The 26,754-nt window shown below is 43.9% G+C and overlaps 1 protein-coding gene across 1 annotated transcript in view; it reads left to right on the forward strand.

The window, feature by feature from the left end:
* Nucleotides 1-25,850, forward strand: part of LOC126298090 (uncharacterized) — a 123,861-nt gene extending 98,011 nt beyond the window's left edge. The window contains exon 3 of the mRNA XM_049989406.1: nt 25,222-25,850. Coding sequence (XP_049845363.1) covers nt 25,222-25,850 — 629 coding nt within the window. The remainder of the gene's footprint in view (nt 1-25,221) is intronic.
* Nucleotides 25,851-26,754: the final 904 nt, after the last annotated feature.

Genomic DNA, 26,754 nt, shown 5'->3' on the forward strand with positions numbered 1-26,754 from the left:
TTTGAGGTGTTTATGTAAATGTCCGATTTCAGAACCTTCTCTGTCCTGGGGCGCCTGACTCAAATGCGTCAAAATTGTCATTGTCCATGTCAACAGAAGGTGCAGTGCAGGCGATTTCTCCAGTTCTAATTACTTGGGCGCCGCTTTGAAGTGCTACAAAAACCCACAAGTTTTGAAAGCTATAAAATAAACTATTGCGTATAAGAATTACAGTAGGAACAGCATACATATCGTGAAAAGTTCTTTCAAAAGCGTGATATCAGTTCCTTCTTTTCGGGCTATTGCTCCCACCTCAGAGAGCTTTTCGCATAAAGACATTGTAACATTGTCAGCTGCTTATTCCAATGACTGTCGTCAGAATGGCTCAGTTATCTGTCAAGATCTTTAGGAAGACCACTTTTATTTACGTAAGGGAAGCGTTCTTTCAACGCAACCAAAAGACCATGAACTTATGGACAATTGATGCATACATACTCCGCATTAAAATTATTGGATACCAAGGGACACAAATCGTGTAAACAATTCTCTCAGAATGTTACCGCCCGCTTTTGGTTCATCTGGAAACTAGGTTGTAAAGAAAACGCGAGATCTGAGATTCGAGACAATAAAACAGGAGACAGTACATGTCAGATAATTGTTTCTTCTCGCACTGGTTGCCACATGTCCGTAGTTGCACAATATGCGTCTTCTGTTATATGAGCAATTACCTCATGCATAATTATATGTCATAGGCTTTTAACAGTCTGCCACGTACCGCGACACAGTTGTGGGGTGAGATACAATGGCCTTTGCAGTGTCGATTAACGTCTGAACAACATCCATAAGACCTTCACCTCTTATAGTTCCGTACGACCATAAGCTTCGTGCACACATAGCAACGCAATTATTAACAGTTATCTCCTGAGTGGGTTTAGGAACTCGTCCACATAACACCTTTGTTTATTAGACACGCATGAATGGCGAGAAATGTACGAAGTGCCACTTGACACTTCGGCATGAGAGTAAATTTCACAGTACAGCGAACAGCAAAGAAAATGAACGCTTTTCCTAACACCATACGCAATAGGCTTTAATAGGGTCCAAATTGTACTTTTCGTTCCAGGCTATGTAGTTCTCTGCTCACCACTGATTAGTTTTTCTTTTACTTCCCTTTTTCTTGACATGTGCTCCTTCTTCTGCAAACCACGTTTAGTTTTCCTCTCTCATTTTGTGTGTTACTAAAAAAATTAAGGAATCTCACCACTGCACCAAACACTGCTCCACTCACCCCTCGTTGCCCGTAGCTTACAACTGCGATGAGTGCTACCAACAGTTCTTAGGTGCAGCACATCAGTGCTTGCGCAAGGCAGTGACGTCACGGTCTCGTTCAGTGTGGAGCAGTGAGGTCGCGGCCCGTGGGCTGCGACTCTACGCGCAGCTCAGCTCAGTCCGTGGCATACGTGTTCTTTCGCAACAGCACTGCTCGGCCCTTGGGTGACGTCAGGGACTCGCTCTGCCCGAGACAGCTGCAGCCCAGTGCGGCCGCAGCTCGTGGGCCGAGCCTCTTCGCACGACTCTCCCGGCGGACCTCGATGCGGCTGCCCCTCCCGAACCGGCAGCGCGAGGCAAGACTCGCAGGTCTGCCCTGGCTACGGTCCTGGACGGGCCGCGCTTCGATGCTCACCTCTGCTGCAAAGTGCACAACCAGAGCTCACACTCAGCCGGTTGTCACCGACCGATTAACGTCATACAAGCCAACTGCGAAGTCCCTCCAGCAGTGGCTGCATCAATTACAACGGGAAGACACGTCCCTCAACTGACTTAACCTCTTATCCTCAGTACATTGCTACCTTTCAAATTTTAAGTTAGTGTATCTTGTACAAATATCTCACGTGCGAATGTAAATGATTTGCTAAACTGTTTATTTAAAACATGTCAAATAATTATTGTTTTTCTTGTATACACCAGTCTTGTAATTTTGTTGTAGACGACTTGAATGAGTACTCATGTAACAGCCAGTTGTTTCTTGTTGTTGTTGTCTTCAGTCCTGAGACTGGTTTGATGCAGCTCTCCATGCTACTCTATCCTGTGCAAGCTTCTTCATCTCCCAGTACCTACTGCAACCTACATCCTTCTGAATCTGCTTAGTGTATTCATCTCTTGGTCTCCCTCTACGATTTTTACCCTCCACGCTGCCCTCCAATACTAAATTGGTGATCCCTTGATGCCTCAGAACATGACCTACCAACCGATCCCTTCTTCTGGTCAAGTTGCAGGTTTGTCAACAGACAGCATCAGTATGGAGTGGGTGATTGCGTTAACTGTTTTTCCCCTGCGAGTATCGCGTAGAGTCAGTCCACTTTTTACCAGCTTTTCAGTTCTGTTTTCGTGTTTGACATGTGGCAAGTAAACGTAGACTGTGTTCTGTGAATGTGTAAATATGAACGTTACTTTCCCTATTATCAATGCGTGTGGCTCATATTCTGGAACGATGTAAGGTGTTAACCATGTGTAGCTTCTTAGGAAGGGAAGATGAGTTTTGTTTAGAAGTCGGAATTTTGTGGTAGTTTTAAATGGGGAAAGCATTTCATTTCGAGTAAAAACGGTGTCTCACTACGTTTAAGCACGTAATGTAGTAGTCATGTGTAGATGTTCAAGCGGAGAAGTTAAATTACAGTAAGTGTTAAAATGGAATTAGACTAAGTGGTCTTGTCGACGTACTGTTTTTTGCTCCTCTCTGTTATTTGAATAATTACTGAGGTATACCCTGTCGAAGAGGGTGCAAATTTCAGTAGCCTGGACCAGATGTGGAGGGAAGTGCATGTGCCGATGATCTTTGTGTCTTGCAGAGTGCAAATGCCGACAGTAATTTTGTTGTAGATACTTTGGATGTTGCACAGAAAGCTATCAATAAGGCTGATTGTATTGCAGATGTTTCGGGTACTGAAATGGTACAGACCCATTTAGTATTTCCGATGGCCGCAGATTCGGCAACATCTGTGACGGCACTGCCTCCTCAGAACGTGGGAGAAGAAGAAAGAGGAAATGTGTTTGTAAGGTGAATGACATGGGGCGACAGGGCTCGTGCCACTGGATCAGGAGATTGACGTAAGTGACGACACTTGCAGTGTAATGCGTGATGCAGTCGATGGCTGATGTGCAATCCCAGGGCTACACTTTCTCATCAAGCACCAAGCCGAAACTGACTTTCGACGACGCGCGGTGGAACTCAGGGGGATGATGTTCAAGCTGGGTCAAGCTGTCACCAGTGAAGTACAGTCGCAAGGTTCGTTTGTCATGAAGAACAAATGTAGGCAAAATCACTAAGGCTTAATTTGCATTATATAGGGGCAAAAGACTTGAATGTATACTCACGTAACAGCCAGTATCGTAGTCAAATATATCGTCGGCAAATGTAAGACACCAAAAAAAAGTTTCTCTCTTTGTGTTTATGAAATATGTGTGTACCAGAAAGTCCACAAATGTTAATAAGTATATGTAATACGGGCATATAATGAAGAACAGAGAAGCCTTCACATTTTTTTCTGCCATCAGCTTGGAGACGCCTTCCTGTTTCGTATCGGCCTTTGTTCTTCAGCTTTCCCTATGTATGAATCTATAATACTAGCTCTTAAGAACCATGAATAAACGAGGAGCGTTTGAAAAGTCCGTGTAAAAATAAAAACTGCTTATATGTTTGGGGTAAACCTTTTTCAACATAGTCTCGTGTTAGAATTATACACTTCGTCTTACGCTGTTCTAATTTCTTTCTCCCTTTCGAATAAAAGGAATTATCCAAGTCTGCAAAATAGCCAATAGTTACTGCACTCACCTCCTCGTTTGAATAAAATATTTGTCCTGCCAGCCATTTCTTCAAATTGGGGAACAAATAGTAGTCCTAGGGAGCCAAGTCTGGAGAATAGGGGGTAGGGGTGGGGTGGGGTGGGGGACGTGAAACGATTTCGAATTCTATATCCATCAATTTTGCGACCACAATTGCTGAGGTGTATGCTGGTGCATTGTCAGGATGGAAAATTACGGTCCAATAACGATGAATAATATTCACCTGTAATAATTTTAACCTTTTCCAGATAGTCGATGAGGATTATCCCTTGCATACCCCAAAAGACAGTCGCCCCAATCTTTCGTGCCGAAGGAATGGTTTGCCCCTATTTTGGTGCACATTCTCCCTTGGTAACCCATTGTTTTGAGTGTTGTTTGGTCTCAGCAGTATAGTAATGTATCCATGTTTCATCCACAGTGACGAAACGACGCTCAAAGTCCTGCGGATTCTTCTGAACAGATGCAATACATCCTTGCAACACTTCGCACAATTACGTTTTACGTCAAGCGTTCTTTATTAGACACGAATGGATGGCGAGAAACGTGCGACGTGCCACTTGACCCTTCAGAATGAGAGTAAATTTCACTGCACAGCGAACAGCAAAGAAACTGACTACTTTTCCTAACGCCATCCACAACAGGTTTTAACACTGTCCAAACTGAATCTTTAAAATTCGTTTCAGACTGTGTGGATCTCTACTCACCACTGATTAATTCTCCTTTTACTTCCCTTTTTAATTACATGCGCACCTTCTTCTTCAAACCACGTATAGTTTCCGCGCTCATTTTGTGCGTTACGAAAAAAATGAAGAAATCTCACCACTCCACTAAACTCTGTCGATCTAAGGCGCTGCAGTTATGGACTGTGCGGCTGGTCCGAGTGGAGTTTCGAGTCCTCCCACAACCATAGGTGTGTGTGTTTATCCTTAGCATAATTTAGCTTAAATAGTGTGCAAGCTTAGGGTTTGAAGACCTTAGCAGTTAAGTCCCATCAGATTTCACACACATTTTAACATTTGCATTAAACTTTGCTCTACTCACCACTGACAGCCCGTAGCTCACAACTGCGGTTTGTGCTACCAACAACCCGCAGGCCGCAGCATGCCAGCGCTTGCGCAAGGCACTTGTGCAATGACGTCACGGGCTCGCTCAGTGCGGAGCAGTGACACCGCGGCTGCGAATCCATACGCGACACAGCTGAGTCCGTGGCACACAAGTTGTTTCGCAACAGCACTGCTCGGCCCTTGTGGTGACGTCAGCGACTCGCTCGGCCCGAGACTGCTGTAGTCGAGTGTTGCCGCACGACTCTGCACCGTGTGGCCTGTCGGACCTCGATGCGGTGAATGCTGGACATCTGACACGCCGAACATTTGCCACGCCGGTCATTTGCCACACTTGTCCTTTCGCCAGGTAGCCTCAAGTAAGGCACGCCCTTTCTCGTACTACTTCTGTACGCTTTCAAAGCGACGTCTCCACATCTTACTCGATACAACCAGTATGTAAGGACCTTCTTCTTCGACATCTTGGTCAAATACAGAGCTTCTATCCCAAAACCGAAATATTTATAACTTTTGGGAAACGAAAGCAATATCGATGATTATGTCAGTATGTGATAAGTTCTGCCAAGCATAAATATAGAGCCTTATGTCTGTACGGTAGCTTCCTTTCATGCTTACTGATTGCGATAGAAACAGTCCATCGCCATGGGGGTAACAAGAAAGAACGATGTAAAGAGAATTCGAATGTACGCTAATCATTCCTTTTTGATCACTGCATTTGTGCCTACTTTAATTACTACAATTGCATGCTCAAAAGACAATAAGGAAAGAAGAAATGGGTATGTGAATGTTTGAAAAGAAGAACGACGTACTCCATGTTAATTTACTCTCTAAAATGCGATATCCCTTGCGGCGAAATACTAGTTAATAAAGTGTAAAGGGAAAATGTTCAAAACACGAGTGTAAATACGTTCACTAAACAGAGATAAGAACATGTATGATTGACATGCCATCTAAAGTCGACGTACAATTCTAAAATGTTAGAAATAAGGAAATTAAGTAATACAGAATGCTGTACTTGTAACGTACGTTGTTGTTCTACAATGTTTAGCTCTGGTATTTACAGGGTTACAGAAAGCATCCTAGGTTTTGGAGGGAAAAGACGTAATTGTAATGATTTGCACTACAACAGAAACAAGAATTACAACTTAAGGAAGAATAATGTAATGTGTGTTCCAGCTCAGAAGCGACATTGAAGCAGATAGTTCCTGTGACTTAGTATGGGCAGACGTTATATTCGACAACCGGAATAAATTACTAACTGGCTCCTTTTACCGAACCTAGGTCTCAGATGAAACAGTTGCTGAACAGTTCAAAGAAAACTGGAGTTTCGTCACAAATAGGTACCCTAATCATACAATTATAGTTGGCAGTGTCTTCAGTCTACCTTCCGTATGTTGACAAAAATACATTTTCAAACCCTACTGTAGATAGAAAAAAACTTCCGTAATTGTTCTAAATGAATCTTTTAAAAGTATTTTGAATAATTAGTTCACGAAGCCATTCAAATTGTAAATGGTTACGAAAACACACTTGACCTCTTAGCCACAAATAATCCTGAGCATCACGACAGGTACAAGGATTAGCGAACACACAGTCGTAGCAAGGCTCAATTCCGTAACAAAGACATTCATCAAAACTAAACACGAAATATATCTATTTATAAAAGCAACTAAAAATTCGATTGACGTCTTTCTAAGACGTGAAGACATATATGGCTTAAGTTCAAAGAAATAGTATCAACAGCACTCAAGAGGTTCACACCAAATAAATTAATAAGAGACGGAACTGATCCCCACACCGGCCAGGATGGTAGAGCGGTTCTAGGTGCTACAGTCTGGAACTGCGCGGCCGCTATGGCCGCAGGTTCGAATCCTGCCTCGAGCACGGATGTGTCTGATGTTCTTAGGTTAGTTAGGTTTAAGTAATTCTAAGTTGTAGGGGACTGATGACCTCAGAAGTTAACTCGCTCAGCCAGAGACTGCTGTAGTCCAGTGCGGCCGCACGACTCTGCACTTTGCAGCCCGTCGGACCTCCATGCCGGTGCCCTGGCTGAACCGGATTAGGGAAGGATGGGGAAGGAAGTCGGCTGTGCCCTTTCAAAGGAACCATCCCGGCATTTGCCCAGAGTGGTCTAGGGAAATCACGGAAAACCTAAACCAGGATGCAGGGACGCGGGATTGAATCGTCGTCCTCCCGAATAGTCTGAGAGGTCAAAGCCTGGAGAATAGGGAAGGGGTGGGGGACGTGAAGCGACTTGCAATCCTATTTCCATTAATTTTGCAACCACAGCTGCTGAGGTGTGTGATGGTGCATTGTCAGGATCGAAAAGGACGGTCCAATAACGATGAATAATATTCACCTGTAATAATTTTACCGTTTTCCAGATAGACGATGAGGATTATCCCTTGCCAATCCCAAAAGACAGACGCCATAACCTTTCCGGCTGAAGGAATGCTTTTCCCTTTTTTGGTGCACATTCTCCCTTGGTAACCCTTTTTTTCGATTGTTGTTTGGTCTCAGGAGTTTCATTCACAGTGACTAAACAAGGCTCAAAGTCCTGCAGGTTCTTCTGAACACCTGCAAACCATCCTTGCAACACTTCGCACAATTCCGTATTTGGTCAAGCGTAAGCAGTCGCGGAACGCCTCTTGCGGATAGGTTTCTCATATCCAAATGTTCATGCAAAATATTATGTACCCGTTCACTAGAGATGCCTACAGCACTAGCAATCTCACGCACCTTATCTCGTCTGTCATCCATCACTATATCAGGGATTTTATCAATGATTTCTGGAGTGGTAACCTACACAGGGCGTCCAGAACGTTCAGCATCACTTGTGCCCAAATGGGCACTCCTAAAATTTTGAAATCATTTATAAACTGTTCTAATCGAAGGCGCAGAGTCACCATAATGTTTATCAAGCTTCACTTTATTTTCGGCCTTTTTTTTTTACAATCACTCGACTGCCTTGATTCACAAGAATGCCAAACACAAAGAAATAGACCAATGTGACTGAAACTTGGTGTGCGTTCATTCCAAAGATGCTGCTAACTAAACATGACCTCGATAGGCGCCGGTGGTGGCATCTCTCGGACTTTGCGCGGGATTATCAAACGCCTCTCGTATTTCAGTATATTCAAATTAATACCTTTCAGATGTATTAATTTAACAAACTTAACATATCTCTTTGTATTAATGTCTTTATCAGCTTTGTATACAGCTATTCGTGAAAGAAATGCTAAACTTCTGACGTGGAGGTCGTCCGCTATTGGTGTGATCCAAATACTGATTAGCAATTTCTCAGATCTTTTATGGTGCACAAACGAACCTTCAGTCTTTCAGAAAGGAAGTCCAATACTCAATTCACTATACAGCACAATGCGTTTGACCGATCGTGTTATGCACTTGCCTTATGAAAATTACATTGGAGCCACATGTGTAAGTTTCCGTTTCTCTAGAACAAAAAACCTGGGGTAATAGGAATTAAACCGAGAAATCAACAAGCACTGCTGAGTTAATTTCAGTTGACATTACTGATCTGATTACCTGTTGGTAAGTGGTAGCTGAACAAGACTATTTTCATTACATTCTCTGTCTTCCTTCCACATTCGTAAGCAGGCAAGGAAACAGTTACAGCTCACAACTTTCACTCGCTCATCCACCTTCGAGAGAGGTTGTTTCTATTGTTGGATAAGGACCACTTATGCTGTGGTCACTCCATGTATGGTTGCAGTTCAGCGTCATACCAGAGACACTTCTGATTACAACAACAAAATAATACAAGAACCGCTACATCAGTTCGTTGCGTCGGCCAACAGTGTGATGTAAATAGCTTTTCTCATACGAGAATGAGCAACGCCATTAATTTAGAGCGATGTAGAAACGTCTTTTCTCGTGTCTACAGCCGAGGGCGCTGAATGCCACGATATCAACCTTACCCATAAGTGCTCCCAGTAACGAACTTGCAAAATGTGGACCAGAAGCCTACCTCACACTCCCACCCCCTTCCCCAATGTTGTTGTTGTGGTCTTCAGTCTAAAGACTGTTTTGATGCAGCTGCCCAAGCTGTTCTATTCTGAGCAAGCCTCTTCAGCGCTGCACGGCTAATGCAATGTGCATCAGTTTGAACCTGCTAACTGTATTCAAGACATTGTCTCCCTCTACAATTTTAACACACACACACCCCTCCACAATACCCACATATACACACTTCTCCATTACTATACTGACAAGTTCTAGATGCCTCAGGATATGCCCTATAAAACGAAGTTTTGCCATAAATTTCTTGTTTTCCCCAGTTCGACTCAGTATCTTCTTATCAGTTATTCAATCTGCAGTGCCAGCCGTATTTTTCGGCGCTACTGAGCAAACTTGTGATATTGACATGGCTGTTTCAAAAGCTCTAGAGAGCTCAGAGCCGATCAAACACCATTTCGGCCGATGCAGCAATGCCACTCACAGATTCCCACATTGTGCTCCAGGGAAGGGGCTGCCACCGCCATAACGAGGACGCTGTAGAAAGGCGTTGGTAGGCCAGTAACTACACATCCAAACAACAGACTTCTTATGCCCTACATGGTTACAAACTGTGATTTGTAAAGCAAGTAAGCTCTGTCCCAACATAAATTACCATTATTTTCAGTCAAAGGTGTCTCAGTCTGGTAGCTACTATTTAAGAGGAGAGGTGGAGGCCGCTCCACGAGGCGACATGAGACTACAAGCATCCACCATGGGATTTGGCCTCCACTAACTGTGGGATCCTGCTGCTGGTTTTAAAGTCATTGCTGTGGGCTTAGTATCTCCCAGCCTGTGGACCAATTACCAGGTGCAAAAAGCCTTCGGCCACAGAAGGCAACCGTTTGCGACCATGCCCACCTGTTGCGTCAGTTCCTTAACAGACGCTATGGAGGACGTTGCACAACAGAATGTTCTAGTTTCAAAAATGGTTCAAATTTCTCTGCGCTCTATGGGACTTAACATCTGTGGTCATCAGTCCCCCAGAACTTAGAAATACTTAAACCTAACTAACCTAAGGACATAACACACATCCATGCCCGAGGAAGGATTCGAACATGCGACAGTAGCGGTTATGCGGTTCCAAACTGAAGCGCCTGGAACCGCACGACCACACCGGCCGTGAATGTTCTACTTGTTTCTTTAGTAAATGTATGACCAATGGTGAAGTTGGTATGTGCAGCGATTAATCATCATCCTGACAACAATCCAACAGCGTTAGAAGTGTGTGTCATGTCTGAATTTCAGTGACAGGGGAACCTTAGCAGCCACCCTCCCTGGAGACAATGACTCTCGACTACCTCAGGGTTGCAATTTCGTCGACACACAGCATCAGTATGCAGTGCATGAGTGTTCTATTTTACCCCCTGCGAGTATCACGTCGACTCATTGCACCTTTAGCAGCTTTTCAGTTCCGTTTTCATGTGTGATATGCGTCAAGGAAAGTCAGACTGTGTTCTGAGGCTGTGTAAATACGAACGTTATTTTTGCCTAACATCAATGAGTGTGGCTCATTGTCTGGAAGTGTGTAAGGTCTTTACCATCCGTAGCTTCTTAGGAGGGGAAGATAAGTTTTGTCGAGAATTCAGAGTTTTAGGGTAGTTTCCTTTGTGTTTGGTGGGCAATGTGTTTCATTTTGAGCAATAAATGTTGCTCACTGCGATTAAGCGCGTAAAGTAGTAGTCATGAGTAACCGCTCAAGTGGAGAAGTTAAGTTACAGTAAGTGTTAGAATGTAATTACCTTAAGTGTCCTTGTCATCATAGGGCTTTGTTCTCCTCGTTTGTTGTTTGTATAATTAGTGAGGCATACCCTGGCGGAGAGGTTTCGAATTTCTGGAGCCTGGACCAGATGTTGAGGGAGGTGCATGTGCCGATGATTTTCGTGTCTTGCAGAGTGCAACTGCCTACAGTAATTTTGTTGTAGATACTTAGGAGGTTGCACAGAAAGCTATCAATAAGGCTGATTGTATTGCTTATATTTAGGGTACTGAAATGGTACAGACGTATTTAGTATTTCCGAAGAGCGCAGATTCGGCACCATCTGTGACGGAACTGCCTTCTCAGAAGGTAGGAAGAGGAGAAGAGGAGACGTGTTCGTAAAGTTAATGATCGGGCCGACAAGGCTTGTGCCTGTGGATCAGGAGATTGACGAAAGTGACATCACTTAAAGTGTTAATGCGTGATGCAGTCGAATGCTGATGTGCAACCCCAGGGCTACACTTTCTCATCAAGCATCAAGCCGAAACTGACTTTCGATGACGTGCGGTGGAACTCAGGGGGATGATGTTCAAGCTGGGGGAAGCTGTCACCAGTGAAATACTGTCGCAAGTTTCGCTTGTCATGAAGAACAAATGCAGGCAAAATCACTAAGGCTTAATTTGCATGATATAGGGGCAAAAGGCACTTGGAAGTTGCTTTAGGTGACCGAAAGTGTCTCTGACTTACACGATTCTGGACTTCGCCTGCGGGTAGTCAATCGTCGTTAAGTATGCAGCGTTCAGTGATTGAGAGCACTTCTCCTGTCAATACTGACGTTGAGCCGTTATCTGAATTCCGTCCTTGTGGCTAGGAATTCGTGTTTCTTGTCTGTAGAATACAGAGAGGAGAAGGTAGTATTAGATTATACTAGTCGGAGGACCGCCTTCTGCCTTTTTTGTGGCTGGAGATCTTCCATCGTCACATACTTGTACGAGAACCATCACTCCGACGCACGGGACGCAGTACATACGGTGATATTGCTAATTGCTTCGGGTTATTAATACTATAAAGCTGAACAGCTGTGCTTACGTAAGTTTCATTTCCACTGAGGTTGCACACTACTGTAGATCTTTTTGAAAGTAGTGTCTCCCAGTGTTTGGGACGTAGAAGACGCCAGTCATCTCTCGTTATTTATATTAGATCGCGTAACCAGAAAAAGAGGCACACTTGGGCAGTTGATCAATAATATTAGTCAGGAAGTTCATTTGCATGTCTTTATGTCCATTGCCCATCCCCATGAACCATGGACCTTGCCGTTGGTGGGGAGGGTTGCGTGCCTCAGCGATACAGATGGCCGTAACATACGTGCAACCACAACGGAGGGGTATCTGCTGAGAGGCCAGACAAACGTGTGGTTCCTGGAGAGGGGCAGCACCCTTTCCAGTAGTTGCAGGGGCAACAGTCTGGATGATTGACTGACCTGGTCTTCCAACATTAACCAAAACGGCCCTTGCTGTGCTGGTACTGCGAACGGCTGCAAGCAAGGGGAAACTACGTCCGTAATTTTTCCCGAGGGCATGCAGCTTTAATGTATGAATTAATGATGATGGCGTCCTCTTGGGTAAAATATTCCGGAAGTCCCCCATTCGGACCTCCGGGAGGGGACTACTCAGGAGGACATCGTTATCAGGAAAAAGGAAACTGGCGTTCTACGGATCGGAGCGCGGAATACCAGATCCCTTAACCGGGTAGGTAGATTAGAAAATTTAAAAAGGGAAATGGATAGGTTAAAGTTAGATATAGTGGGAATTTGTGAAGTTCGGTAGCAGGAGGAACAAGACTTTTGGTCAGGTGAATATAGGGATATAAACACAGAATCAAATAGGAGTAATGCAGGAGTAGGTTTAATAATGAATAAAAAAATAGGAGTGCGGGTAAGCTACTACAAACAGCATAGTGAACGCAGTGTTGTGGCCAAGACAGACACGAAGCCCACGCCTACTACAGCAGTACATGTTTATATGCCAACTAGCTCTGCAAATGATGAAGAAATTGAAGAAACGTATGATGAGATAAAAGAAATTATTTAGGTAGTGAAGGGAGACGAAAATTTAATAGTCATGGGTGACTGGTATTCATCAGTAGGAAAAGAGAGAGAAGGAAACATAGTAGGTGAACATGGATTGGGGCTAAGAAATGAAAGAGGAAACCGCCTGGTAGAGTTTTGCACAGAGCATAACTTATTCATAGCTAACAATTGGTTCAAGAATCATGAAAGAAGGTTGTACACATGGAAGAATCGTGGAGATACTAGGAGGTATAAGTTAGATAATATAATTATAAGACAGAGATTTAGGAACCAGGTTTTAAATTGTAAGACATTTCCAGGGGCAGATGTGGACTCTGACAACAATCTATTGGTTATTAACCGTAGATTTAAACAGAAGAAACTGCAAAAAGTTGGGAATTTAAGATGGAACCTGGATAAACTGAAAGATCCAGAGGTTGTAGAGAGTTTCAGGGACAATTGGCAGGAATGGGGGAAAGAAGTACAGTAGAAGAAGAACGGGTAGCTCTGCGGGATGAATTAGTGAAGGCAGCAGAGTATCAAGTAGGTAAAAAGACGAGGGCTAGTGGAACTCCTTGGGTAACAGAAGAAATACTGAATTTAACTGATGAAAGGAGAAAATATAACACACAGTAAATGAAGCAGGCAAAAAGGAATACAAACGTCTCAAAAATGAAATCGACAGGAAGTGCAAAAGGGCTAAGCAGGGATGGCTATAGGGCAAATGTAAGGACGTAGAGGCTTATCTCACTAGGGGTAAGATAGATACTGCCTACAGGAAAATTAAAGAGACCTTTGGAGAAAAGAGAACCACTTGTATGAATATAAAGAGCTCAGATGGAAACCCAGTTCTAAGCAAAGAAGGGAAAGCAGAAAGGTGGAAGGAGTAAATAGAGGGCCTATACAAGGACGATGTACTTAAGGACAATATTATAGAAATGGAAGAGGATGTAGATGAAGATGAAATGAGAGATAAGATACTGCGTGAAGAGTTTAACAGCACTGAAAGACCTGAGTCGAAACAAGACCCCTGGAGTAGACAACATTCTATTAGAACTACTGACGGCCTTGGGAGAGCCAGTCCTGACAAAAGTCTACCATCTGGTCAGCAAGATGTATGAGGCAGGCGAAATACCATCAGGCTTCAAGAAGAATATTATAATTCCAATCTCAAAGAAAGCAGGTGTTGACAGATGTGAAAATTACCGAACTGTCAGTTTAATAAGTCACAGCTGCAAAATACTAACGCGAATTCCTTACAGACGAATGGAAAAATTGGTAGACGCCGACCTCGGGGAAGATCAGTTTGGATTCCGTAGAAGTGTTGGAACACGTGAGGCAATACTGACCCTACGACTTATCATAGAACATTGATTAAGGAAAGGCAAACCTACGTTTCTAGCATTTGTAGACTTAGAGAAGGCTTTTGACAATGTTGACTGCAACATTCTCTTTCAAATTCTGAAGGTGGCAGGGGAAAAATACAATTAGCGAAAGGTTATGTACAATTTGTACAGAAACCAGATGGCAGTTATAAGAGTCGAGGGGTATGAAAGGGAAGCAGTGGTTGGGAAGGGAGTGAGACAGGGCTGTAGCCTCTCCCCGATGTTATTCAGTTTGTATATTGAGCAAGCAGTAAAGGAAACAAAAGAAAAATTTGGAGTAGGTAATAAAATTCATGGAGACGAAGTAAAAACTTTGAGGTTCGCCGATGACATTGTAATTCTATCAGAGACAGCCAAGGACTTGGAAGAGCAGTTGAACGGAATGGACAGTGTCTTGAAAGGAGGATATAAGATGAACATCAACAAAAGCAAAACGAGGATAATGGAATGTGGTCGAATTAAGTCGGGTGATGCTGAAGGAATTAGATTAGGAAATGAGAGGCTCAAAGTAATAAATGAGTTTTTCTAGTTGGGGAGCAAAAAACTGATGATGGTCGAAGTAGAGAAGATATAAAATGTAGACTGGCAATGGCAAGGAAAGCGTTTCTGAAGAAGAGAAATTTGTTATTGTCGAGTATAGATGTAAGTGTCAGAAAGTCGTTTATGAAAGTATTTGTATGGAGTGTAGCCATGTATGGAAGTGAAATATGGACGATAAATAGTTTTGACAAGATGAGAATAGAAGCTTTCGAAATGTGGTGCTATAGAAGAATGTTGAAGATTAGATGGGTAGTTCACATAACTAATGATGAAGGTACCGGTTAGTAGGACATGTTCTGAATCATCAAGGGACCACATATTTTGCATTGGAGGGCAGCGTGGAGGGTAAAAATCGTAGAGGGAGACCAAGAGATGAATACATTAAGCAGATTCAGAAGGATATGGGTTGTAGTAAGTAATGGGAGATGAATAAGCTCGCATAGGATAGGGTAGCATGGAAAGCTGCATCAAACCAGTCTCAGGACTGAAGACCACAACAACAACATGTCCATTGCACATCGACATATAAACATTTGCAATGTATAAAGAAATTTTAATCTACAATATATGTAGGGCCAGGAAAGGACATTAATGTTTAGTAGTTACTAGTTCCCTTAATCATTCATTTATTTTTATGTTGTAATTTATATGTCAGAGAGCAAGAAGGAGAAATTAATATCACTGTTAGGAGATCCTAAGATCTGCTTCAGGGGGTAGTCAGACAGGGCCAAATATTTATTTTTGCGTTCAGTATTTTCCATTGCGCACATTCATTTTTACATCCGCCTGGAAAACCATCTTGGAAACCATACAAATACCTTTAGGAATAATCGTTAACACTTAACTTTATATTCGATGTTAGCAAATTCCTCTTCTTCATTAATGGTTTTCTTGCTATAGTCAGTCTTCATATTATATCCTCTCTACTTCGGCCATCATCAGTTATTTTTCAGAATACTCTAATTAGTCATGTACATTGTATTTTAAAATTTCGAAAAATTATATTTGTGATTTATAAATGATTTCTTCTACCAGATTCGGTAATTGTTTTACATTTTTCACTATACCTTAACACAATGATTTAGGCCTTGGCAGTGGATGTGAATTTTCAGAACAGGTGTCATATTCATATTATCTGGTGTAGGACCCTTCTTACGCATAAATATATCTTTAAAAAGTATGCTATGCATAAAAGACAATGAAAATTAACGAAATCCGTATATCTTTGTGTTGGTCATATATTACGACCCCTTTTTGTAGTACACAATATGGAAAATCCATTGGTACTGCTAGGTTTATTTTGAATGCGTTCCATTACTATTCATTTAGTTCCGTTGAGGGTTATCTTATAATCCCTTTGCTATCTACTCCATTCAACTGCTATTCAAAGTCCTTTGCGGTATCCGACAGAATTGCAGTGTCACAAGTAAACTTCAAAACGTTTATTGCTTTCCCCTGATATTTAATTAGCCTGCCGGAGTGGCCGTACGGTTCTAGACGCTACAGTCTGGAACCGCGAGACCGCTACGGTCACAGGTTCGAATCCTGCATCGGGCATGGATGTTTGTGATGTCCTTAGGTTAGTTAGGTTTAAGTAGGTCTACGTTCTAGGGGACTGATGACCTCAGAAGTCCCATAGTGCTCAGAGCAATTTGAACCATTTTTGATATTTAATTCTGTATACAAATTTATCATTGTATGCTTTACTGCTTGTTCGGTGTAGATGATGAATGACATCGGGTGTAGACTACCCGGATGTCTCAATCCCTTCTTCTAACTGCACAACTAGAAATCCAACATATGGGGTAGCAGAATTTAAGGGCTGCATAATTCATATTTCAGTGCATATACGTCATCTAAGACAACATGGATTACGAAGGATTCGGGTGTTACGATTACTGGAGGAACATGTAGGAATGAGCGTCTCTCCTATTTCCGAACATCAAATGTTATTTTTTTAACTTCCGGAAGAGCAGAGTACATTGAGAGAACTATTTCTGGATCGAAAGGTAAGCCAGTTCCGTTCGAACCGAGTAGTGAGAAGCAAGAGAAAAAACAGTTGGAGATGCAGTAGTGGGAAATGTCGTTAGAGTGTATTGTGGGATTGGAGAAGTACCAGGATGGAAAACTATTGTATCCTTTTCATGACTTTACGCCTCTTATCTTTATATATCATTTTTAAACGACGAATTGTGCCCAGAGGAAAGCTGGTACCTCACCGTATCTCTAGACAAATAGCTTTACATCTAAGTATAATTTGAGGCGTTTATGTAAAAGTCCTCTGTCGTGGGGCGCCAGACTCAAATGCTTTAACATTGTCATTGTCCATGTCAACAGAAGGTGCAGTGCAGGTGATATCTCCAGTTCTAATTCCTTGGACGCCGCTTTGAAGAGCTACAAAGGTCCTTATATTTTAAAAGCTATAAAATTAACGATTGCGCATAGGAATTAGTTATAGAATGGCAAACATACCGTGAAATGTTCTTTCATCAGCATAATACCAGTTCCTTCATTTCGGACTATTTATCCCTTCTCAGAGAGCTTCTCGCGCAAATACATTCTAACAATGTAATCTGCTTATTCCAGTGACTATCGTCAGATTGGCTCAGTGATCTTTCAAGAGCATTAAAAGACCACTTTTCTTTACGTAAGTGTCCCTTTCTTTCACTACAATCAAAAACCCATGAAAAGAAATGGCTCTGAGCACTATGGGACTTAACGTCTGATGTCATCAGTCCCCTGGAACTTAGAACTACTCAAACCTAACTAATCTAAGGACATCACACACATCCATGCCCGAGGCAGGATTCGAACCTGCGACCATAGCGGTTGAGTAGTTCCAGACTGTAGCGTCTACAACCGCTCGGCCTCCCCAGCCGGCAAAGACCATGAACGTATGATTAATTGATGCATATATACTTCGCATTAAAATTATTTTGTAGCCCCGTATTTACCACACGGCTGGAACGATACAGTCGTGAATATAACGTGCTGTGCAATGACATTGTTTGTGCTGCATGTCTTTCAATGTAGAATGGTCGATACCAAAATACATAAATCGTCTAAACAATTCTCTTGGAAAGTTATCGCCCGATTTTGGTTCATCTGGAAACTGAGTTGTTAACAAAATGTGAGATCTGAGAGTCCGGTCAATGAAACATGTCAGATAATTGTTTCTTCTGGCGCTGGATGTCCACATGTCTGTAGTTGCTGAGTATTCTCCTTCTGTTATATGAGCAGTTACCTCTGGCATAATTATATATCGTAGGTTTTTAGCACTTTCTGGCATGTATCACGACACAGTTGTGGGGTGAGGTACAATGGCCTTTGTAATGTCCACAAACGTCTGATCAAGATCCATAAGCCCTTCATCTATCGCCGGTCGCGGTGGTCTAGCGGTTCTAGGCGCGCAGTCCGGATCCGTGCAACTGCTACGGTCGCAGGTTCGAATTCTGCCTCGGGCATGGATGTGTGTGATGTCCTTAGGTTAGTTAGGTTTAAGTAGATCTACGTTCTAGGGGTCTGATGACCACAGCAGTTGAGTCCCATAGTGCTCAGAGCCATTTGAACCAACCTTCATCTATCATAGTTCCATACGACCTTACGTCTTGTTGACACATAGCCATGCATTTATCGACAGTTATCTCTCGAGCAGGTTTAGGAAGTCGTTTCTCGTCCACACAAGACCCTTGTTTATTAGACACGCATGGATGGCGAGAAATGTGCGAAGAGCCACTTCACCCTTCCGCGTGAGAGTAAATTTCACTGCACAGCGAACAGCAAACAAAAGGAACGTTTTTCCTAACGCCATCCACAACAGGCTTTAACACAGTCCAAACTGAACATTTTAGAGTCGCTTCAGGCTTTGTCGTTCTCTACTAACCACTGATTAGTTTTTATTTCACTTCCCATTTTATTGACATGTGCACCTTCTTTTGCAAACCAAATTTAATTACCTCATTCATTTTGTGCGTTAAGACTAAACACTGCTCTACTCACCGCTCGTAGCCCGTAGCTCAAACTGCGGTCAGTACTAACAACAGCCCGTAGGCTGCAGTACGCCTGTGGCTGCACACGACATTGGTGCAGTGACGTCACGGCCTCGCTCAGTGTGCAGCATTGAGGCCGCGGCCCGTTGGCATACAGGTGCTTTCCCAACAGCACTGCTCCGCCCTTGGGGTGACGTCAGGGTCTCGCTCGGCCCGAGACTGCTGCATTCCAGGGCGGCCACAGCTCGTGGGCCGGGCCTCTGTGCACACAGTGCGGCCCTTCGGACCTCGATGCGGCAGCCCTGGTTGAAACTGCAGTGCGAGGCAAGGCACGCACGGCTTACATGTCAGCGCTCCTGCACACTCCTCGATGCCCATCTCTGCTGCAAACTGCACAACCAGCGCTCGCTCTCAGCCAGTTGTCACCGACCGATTGACATCATACAAACCAGCTGCGATGTCACTCCCGCAGTGGCTGCATCATTTCCCAAGGGCAGACACGTCACTGAACTGACTTACCCTCTTATCCTCAGAACACTGATACCTCTCAAATTTTAAGTTAGTGTATCTTGTACAAATAACTCCCGTGCAAATGAAAATGATTTGTCAAACTGTTTATATAAAACGTGTCAAATTGAGTAATGTTTTTTCTTGTATGCACCAATCTTGTAGTTTTGTTGTACTTACGATATGAATGACTACTTTTGCAGTGTCCAGTGTCGAAATCAAATGTATCGTAGGCAAATGTAAGACATATAGAAAATTTTTCTTTTTCTTATATTTATGAAATTTGTGTGTAGCAGAGAGTCCACAAATGTTCATAAATAGATGTAATGCTTTCTATGATAATAAAGAACCTTTTCTGCGATTAGCTAGGAGATGTCTTCCTGTTTTGTATCGTCCTTGGTTCTTCACCTTCCGCTATGTAAGCATCTATCTTGTTAGCTCTTAAGAACCATGAATGTATTTAAGTCTATTTAAATTAATACCTTTCAGAAGTATTATTTTAAAAAACTAAATGTATCTCTTTGTATTAATGTCCTTATGAGCTTTTTGTACAGCTATTTGTGAAAGAAGTGCAAAACTGCTGATGTGGAGCCAGTCTGCCATTGGTGTGATCCAAATACAGATCTGTCATGGTTCCCCAATGAACCTGCAGTCTTTCAGAAACGAAGTCTGATACTCAAGTAACTACACAACATAATGCCATTGACCGACCACGATATGCACTTGCCTTATGAAAATTACATTGGAGCCACATCTGTAACTTTACATTCTCTCGAACACCAACCTGGAGTAATAAGAAATCACAACAGGAATCAACAAGCACTGCTCGGTTAATTTAAATTGACATTACTGAGATGACTACCTGCTGGTAAGTGGTATGTGATCATGACTATTTTCTTTACGTTCTCTATATTCCTTACACCTTCGCAAGCAGGCAAGGTAACAGTAACAGCTCATGACTTCCACTCGCTCATCCTCCTTCCAGAGAGATTGCTGCTATTGTTGCCTATACAGTGGTAACTCCACGGTGGTTACAGTTTAACATCATACGAGAGACATTTCTGTTTACAATAACAAAAGAGTACAAGAACCGCTACATCAATTCGTTGCATCGGCCAGCAGTGTGATATAAATAGCTTTTCTCATACGAGAATCAGCAGCGCCGTTAATTTAAAGCAATACAGAAACGTCTTTTGTCATGGCAACAGCCGAGGGTGCTGAATCACACAAGACCAAATTTCCTCACGAATTTTCGCAGTAAGGAACTTGCAATATTGTGGACCAGAGGCCTACTAATTTTAACAGCCCCCCCCCCCCCCCCCCTCACCAACACCCACATATACACACTTCTCTCCATTACCAAATTGACAATTCCTTGGTGCCTCAGGATATGAACTATGAAAGGACGTCGTACCATATGTTCCTTGTACTCCCCAGTTCGACTCAGTATATTCATATCAGTTATTCGATCTGCAGCGCCACCACTAATTTTCGGCGCTACTGAGTAAAATGGTGATTGTGGTATCGATAGCTACGATTCCACGGTGTAGATAAAAGTTCTTAAGTTGGCACTACGACAACACACCCTCTAGCCGGTGCTGTGGAGGTCAACGAGCTACGTGACAGATTCTTCCCATTTTGATAAAGAGCAGACGGCCAGGACACTTCGCTTGCTATTGAGACTATGTACTACATGCGACGGGTCTAAGGCTTCCCACCTCAGTGCAATGTTAGATATTCAGTTAATAATGTGATATAGTAAAACCATTTCTAAGAGCAGTACCGAGAAGTTTTCACCTTTTCCTGCTCCTACTCACTCGGCCAACCTTTCAGTTTGCAAGAGCATAACCAAGCGCCGCCTTCCAGACGAGATACAAAACTTGGCATTTCTTTTTTTGCTCGGTACCACTTTAGCTTTTTTGTGATATGCCCGTGGGGCTAAATGACTGTCTTTATGTGTTCCCACCATTCGCTATTATGACTTTCATTGGTGTAAACCATGGCTTCGACACAGGATCACTCTTCACTGTCCGATCTTGTAGGTTTTCAGGCTGAGCAAATGACGCAGCTGCTTGCTGCCATAAGTTGACTGGTCACACTACAAACTGCAGCTACTTCGGTGCCTCCGACGTCACCGCCTGTACCGACGCCATAACCGACGGCGCCGCCATTTCTTGCTTTCAATCCTGACGTTGAAAGCTGGCCAGAATACATCCCACAACACTTTGCAGCTTACAACATACCAGGTACAGAGCGGCTTGCTTTTTTCAGCCGACCAGATTAGCCAAGCGGATCTAGGTGCTATAGGCTGGAACCGCGCGGCCGCTACGGTCGCAGGTTCGAATCCTGCCTCGAGCATGGATGTGTGTGATGTCCTTACTTTAGTTAGGTTTAAGTAGGTCTAAGTTCTAGAGGACTGATGACCTCAGATGTTATGTCCCATAGTGCTCAGAGCCATTTGACCCACAGTTTGCTTTTTTCATTGCCAATTCGGATGTTGTGTTGTGCCGTGTGCTCGTGAAATTGTTTCCCACCACCTGCCCAGAAAATAAAACTTACAATGAAGTGGTTGATGCTTTTAACTCCAACTTTCGTGATAGTGTAAATGTGGTAGCTGCACGCAACAAATTCTTTCGTCTCAGTTGTCGCTCTTCTCAGTCAAATGTAGCTTGGTTAGCAGACCTTTAGGCACTAATTTCTGATTGTGGCGTTAATTACTCGTGTGGACACTCATATTCCGATGTAATGTTTAGACACGCTATTGCGTACAATGTGACGGATCACCGCATCCGCAAACAAATCCTCAGATTTAAAAACCCGTCTTTGCAGGAAGTGTTGGACTTGCTAGACAGACAAGATTCATTAGAGATGGCTACTTCTGCGTTCGACGTGACCCCGGGTGTGTGACTGTTAGCACGGCACAACACGTGCCCTCCCACCCGCCACCCCGGCAGCCACACCGCGCCACTCGATCGCAAGTAAACAAATTTCACACCAGGTACCCACTAAGAAACTGAAATTACATCTGAACTCCTTTCGTGCCCACCCACGGGACATTTTCCCATCCCGTCAAGCACTGATATTTTTGTGATAAGAGAGGACATGCGCAAGCTGTGTGTAGTAAGATAACCTCTAATTCACAACTTGTCTCCCGTCCTCGTGACTCATGTGGGCGTCTCAACAACCGCCATGATCATGATTTACATCAGCCTATGGATGTTAATGCCATTTATTCAAAGCCTTTTGCTTTAAGTGCTTCGACAGCTCGTCGTGGGAATCAAGTTTTGTGACACTTCGTCTGGCATTCAACGGATCATCAGTCCCTAAGCTTACACACTACTTAACCTAAATTAACGTAAGGACAAACACACACACACATACACACACCCACACACACACACACACACACACACACCCATGCCCGAGGGAGGACTCGAACCTCCGCCTTGACCAGCCGCACAGTCCATGAATGCACCGCCTGAGACTGCTCATCTAATTCCGCACGGCTTTGTGTGTCAGTTTCTTTACTGAACAAATTGACGTATGACTTGCTTTATTCACTGCCGCATCATCGTTCACATTCCGCCCTGAATACCCTTGCTGGATAGGGAATCTCAGCGGTTGGCGTGTGTTGTTTGCTAGCCACATATGGTGCCACGACACGTACAGTGTCTTTCCATGCCCTCTGCTCTATTGGTGCTACGAATTTTTTTCGCATGGACGCATTTGAACTTTTGGCCCCGCTATTCAGGACAATGTACTTTGCATCAACGCTATTGACCGACGATTTTGGTGATCTCTTTTCTGATGTCCTTGGTAGTGCCACACACTTTGCAGCGCATGTTGTAGTTAAAGACATGCCTATTTTTCGGGGTGCATGCACGGTACTCCATGCACTGCGCAACGCGGTAGCCTCTGAACTTAAGCATTTGCAAGACATTGGTGTCATTGAACCTGTTTGTGCTTCGCCAAGCCTTCGCCTATAGTGTGTGTGAAGAAACCAAACGGTCGTCTCCGTATCTGTGGTGACTTTAAGTCTACAGTAAAACCCCGACATTGGTAACTACATTTCCCTTACTGCGCCCGGAAGACATTTTTGATAAGCTTGGTGCGGGAAAATTCTTTTCAACGATTGACTTGCGGGAGGCATACTTTCAGATTCCACTCGACGAACAGTCGCAGTGCTATTTTATGATCAACACCCACCTTGGATTGTTCAAGTTTCGCCGCCTTCCGTTGGGTTGTGCTTCGGCTCGTGCTATTTTTAAGTCTTATTTGCAGCAGTTGCGTGCCTCTGTCCCTGGTTGCTCAAATTATCTGCACGATATAGTGGTATAAGGTCGCACCCCGGACGAACATTTGCAGAATTTGTGTGTCTTATTGTACTTTTGCAGGCAGGACCAAAGTGTAACAGAGGCAAGTGCAAATTTTTTCAAACTGCGATTCAGTATTTGGGACATACGATTAACGAACAGTGTATCCAACCCTCGCCCTCGCATCTTAGTGCAATTAGATTCTTGGAGGCACCATGGAACCTGAAAGAACTTCAGCCTGTGTTGGGCCAAATTTCATATTGTATTCGGTTTATACCAAATGCAGCGCAGATTGCAGCGCTTTTGCATCGCCTTCAGCGTAAGAACGTTCCTTTTGTTTGTTGTTCAGAATGTGAGGCTGCTTTCCACAAGCTCAAATCTGCTTTGTTTGATTCCTCTCGATCCCTGCAGACCGGTTTTTTTTGGCAATCAATGCATCTTCTCAGGGCATCGAAGCGGTTCTCTCACACCGCGTTAAGTCTGTCGATCTGCCTACAGCTTCTGTGCCAACGTTGCTCAATTCTGCCCAGAAAAACTATTCTCAAATCGAAAAAGAAGCTTTAGCTATTGTACGGTATATGGTGTGACAAAGTTTTACAATTTTTTGTACGGTCGCAAGTTCTATTTGCTCACCGAACATAAGCTTTGGATGTCGTTGTTCCACCCGTCAAAGCCAGTTCAGGCCCATACTGCACAAAAGTTTCAACGTTGGTCTTTGTTTTTGTCTAACTAAAATTACGAAATCTTGTTTCGGCCCACGGCCTAGCATGGCAATGCTGATGCTTTGTCTCGTCTGCTCGTCTGCCTATCGGTCCTGACGAAGTGTCTTATTCTTCCGAATTGTCCGGCATGTTTCTTGATTCGCAAGATAAGGAATTAGGTGGTGGTTTTCCGTAGCATTGCTTCCGCGACAGCCGCCGATACTTCTTTGAAAATCTTTTGCAGTATATTTGTAACCAATGGCTTCGTGATCCACTTGTTCGACGTTACTTTGCGCAACGCCATAAATTGTCTGCACACAATGGCATTATCTTGTTACGAACTGAAAATGATCAGTCTCGTGTGGTTGTACCTCGTTTGTTGCAGTCGGAAATACTCCGCTTGCTGCACGCTGGTCATTGTGGTATAGTGCGGATGAAACAATTTGCGCATCGTCACTGCACTTGGGTCGGCATTGATAAACATATTGACAATTTGTTTGCTAAATGTCGCTCTTGCGTAGAGCATCAATTTGCTCCCCGCCATCGCTACTTTCCGTGGCCGACTCCTACTGCCCCTGTGCAGCGCGTTCATATTGATTTTTCCTGACCTTTCTGATACACCCGCTGGTTAATAGTCATTGATGCGTACAGATACTTTCCTTTTGTTGTACCTATGTCTTCTACTACATCTGCCAGTAATATTCAGTCTTGGACGTCTATTTTCTGCATTGAGGGCTTTCCTGAAGTTATTGTCTCCAACAAAAGCCCCCAGTCCATGTCCTCGGAGTTTGAATGATTCTGTGCTGCTAATGGCTTTCACCATCTGACCTCAGCCCCATTCCACTGCCAGGTGAACTGTGGGGCTGAAGGCTTTGTGCGTATGTTTTTAAGTCGCAGATGAGCAAGTTGCGCGCCACTTACTCTCGCGTGCACTTGCTTTCAACTTTCCTTGCTACATATTGCTCACAGCCGTTCGGCACCCGTTCCCCAGAGGAATTGCTACATGGCCCAACCAACAGTCGACCCTGCAGCTATTGCACCTGCCGCCACGTGTACCCACTGCTTCGCATCGTTCTGCCTTGGGGCCGCATGATTTAGTTTTCTGTTGCGTATCTCTGGCAGGCAGTGCTGGGAGCAGGGACACATACTTCGCCAGCTTGGCTGCGCCTAATTTGTTATTTCTGGACCCTCCAGCACTGACAAGCGACTTCGGAACCAGATCCATTTCTGCCCTCCTCGGTTTTCTGCCGCTGGTTGTTTTGCAGCAGAGTTGGAGGCTTCACGGGTTCCACCGTCTCAGCCCACATCTCCACCGACAGCCACTGCACCGCTCACGCCTGCCGTCGTCGAATTCGCTGCTACCGGTCCGGTCACCTGCATTGGGTGGGCGCCTCCCGCCGCCACCACTGCACCATCTCCAGCCGGCGTCGCCGCCGACATGTTCCTCCACAGAGCCGGTACTGATGGACGCTGAGGGTGCTGTCACGCCGCTGTTCCCATCGCCCATGGAGATCGTTGCTCCGACTCCTCATCCGAGCATACGCAGTGGCGGTGCGCGGCCTGGGCATGTTTTCCACGGGACATTTTCCTCGCCCCCTCACGAGCAATTCGGGGTCGCGTATGGGCAGCACGACTTGTCAGTTCCGCTGTCTGCCCCCTCAGCTGCGCCCCCCTGGGTGCTCCACCTGTCGCCGGAACCCCTACTCAATGACAGTGCATCATTTCAGGGGGGAGGGATGTGGTATCGATAGGTACGATGCCACGGCGTTGGTGAAAGTTCCTAAGTTGGTACTACAACAGATACCGATGACAGCGCCCTCTAGCCGGTGCTGCGGAGGTCTACGATCTCCATGACAGATTCTGCCAGTCTTGACCAAGAGCAGATGACCAGGAGACTTCGCTTGATATTGAGACTATGTACTACTTACTATGGGTCTAAGGCTTCACAGTGCAAAATTATGCATTAAGTAAATATTGTGATATAGTAAAACCATTTCTAAGAGCAGTAGGGAGAGATTTTCACCTTTTCCTGCACCTATTCTCTTCCTTCATTCAGGCAATATTTCAGTTTACGAGAACAGGCTCACGCACTGCCTTCCAGGTTGGATACAAAAGCGATATTGCCATGGCTGTTGCAAAAGACTTTGTTAGTGGGCCAGCTGAGAGCTGACGTAACACCATTACGTCAGATGCAGCAATGCCACTGCCAGATTCCCACATTGTACTCCAGGAAAGGGGCTGGCACTGCCGAAACGACACAGGAGGAAGGCCTTTGTAGGATAGTTACTACACATCCAATCAACAGACTTCTTATGGTCTACATGGTTGCCAGCAGGCATTTGCAAAGCATAATAAATGATAATGGTTAATAATAAATGATAATCAATGATAATCAATAAAAATGAATAATAATAAAGACAAGTACGGTTTTGCATGCATTATCTTCTTGGAATTTGAATTTGGGGCCTATTCATTCTGTGAGCTTAGGTTATTGGACATAGCCCAATTTTTCTATTTAAATAATAATAAATGATAATGAATGTTAATAAATGATAATCAATAATAATGAATAATAATAAACACAAGTACAGTTATGCATGCATTATCCTGTTGGAATTGAAACATCCCGCCATTTTTTTCCTCTGGAGGCTTAGG

This window comes from Schistocerca gregaria, chromosome X, assembly GCF_023897955.1.
Source record: "Schistocerca gregaria isolate iqSchGreg1 chromosome X, iqSchGreg1.2, whole genome shotgun sequence".
NCBI lineage: Eukaryota > Metazoa > Arthropoda > Insecta > Orthoptera > Acrididae > Schistocerca > Schistocerca gregaria.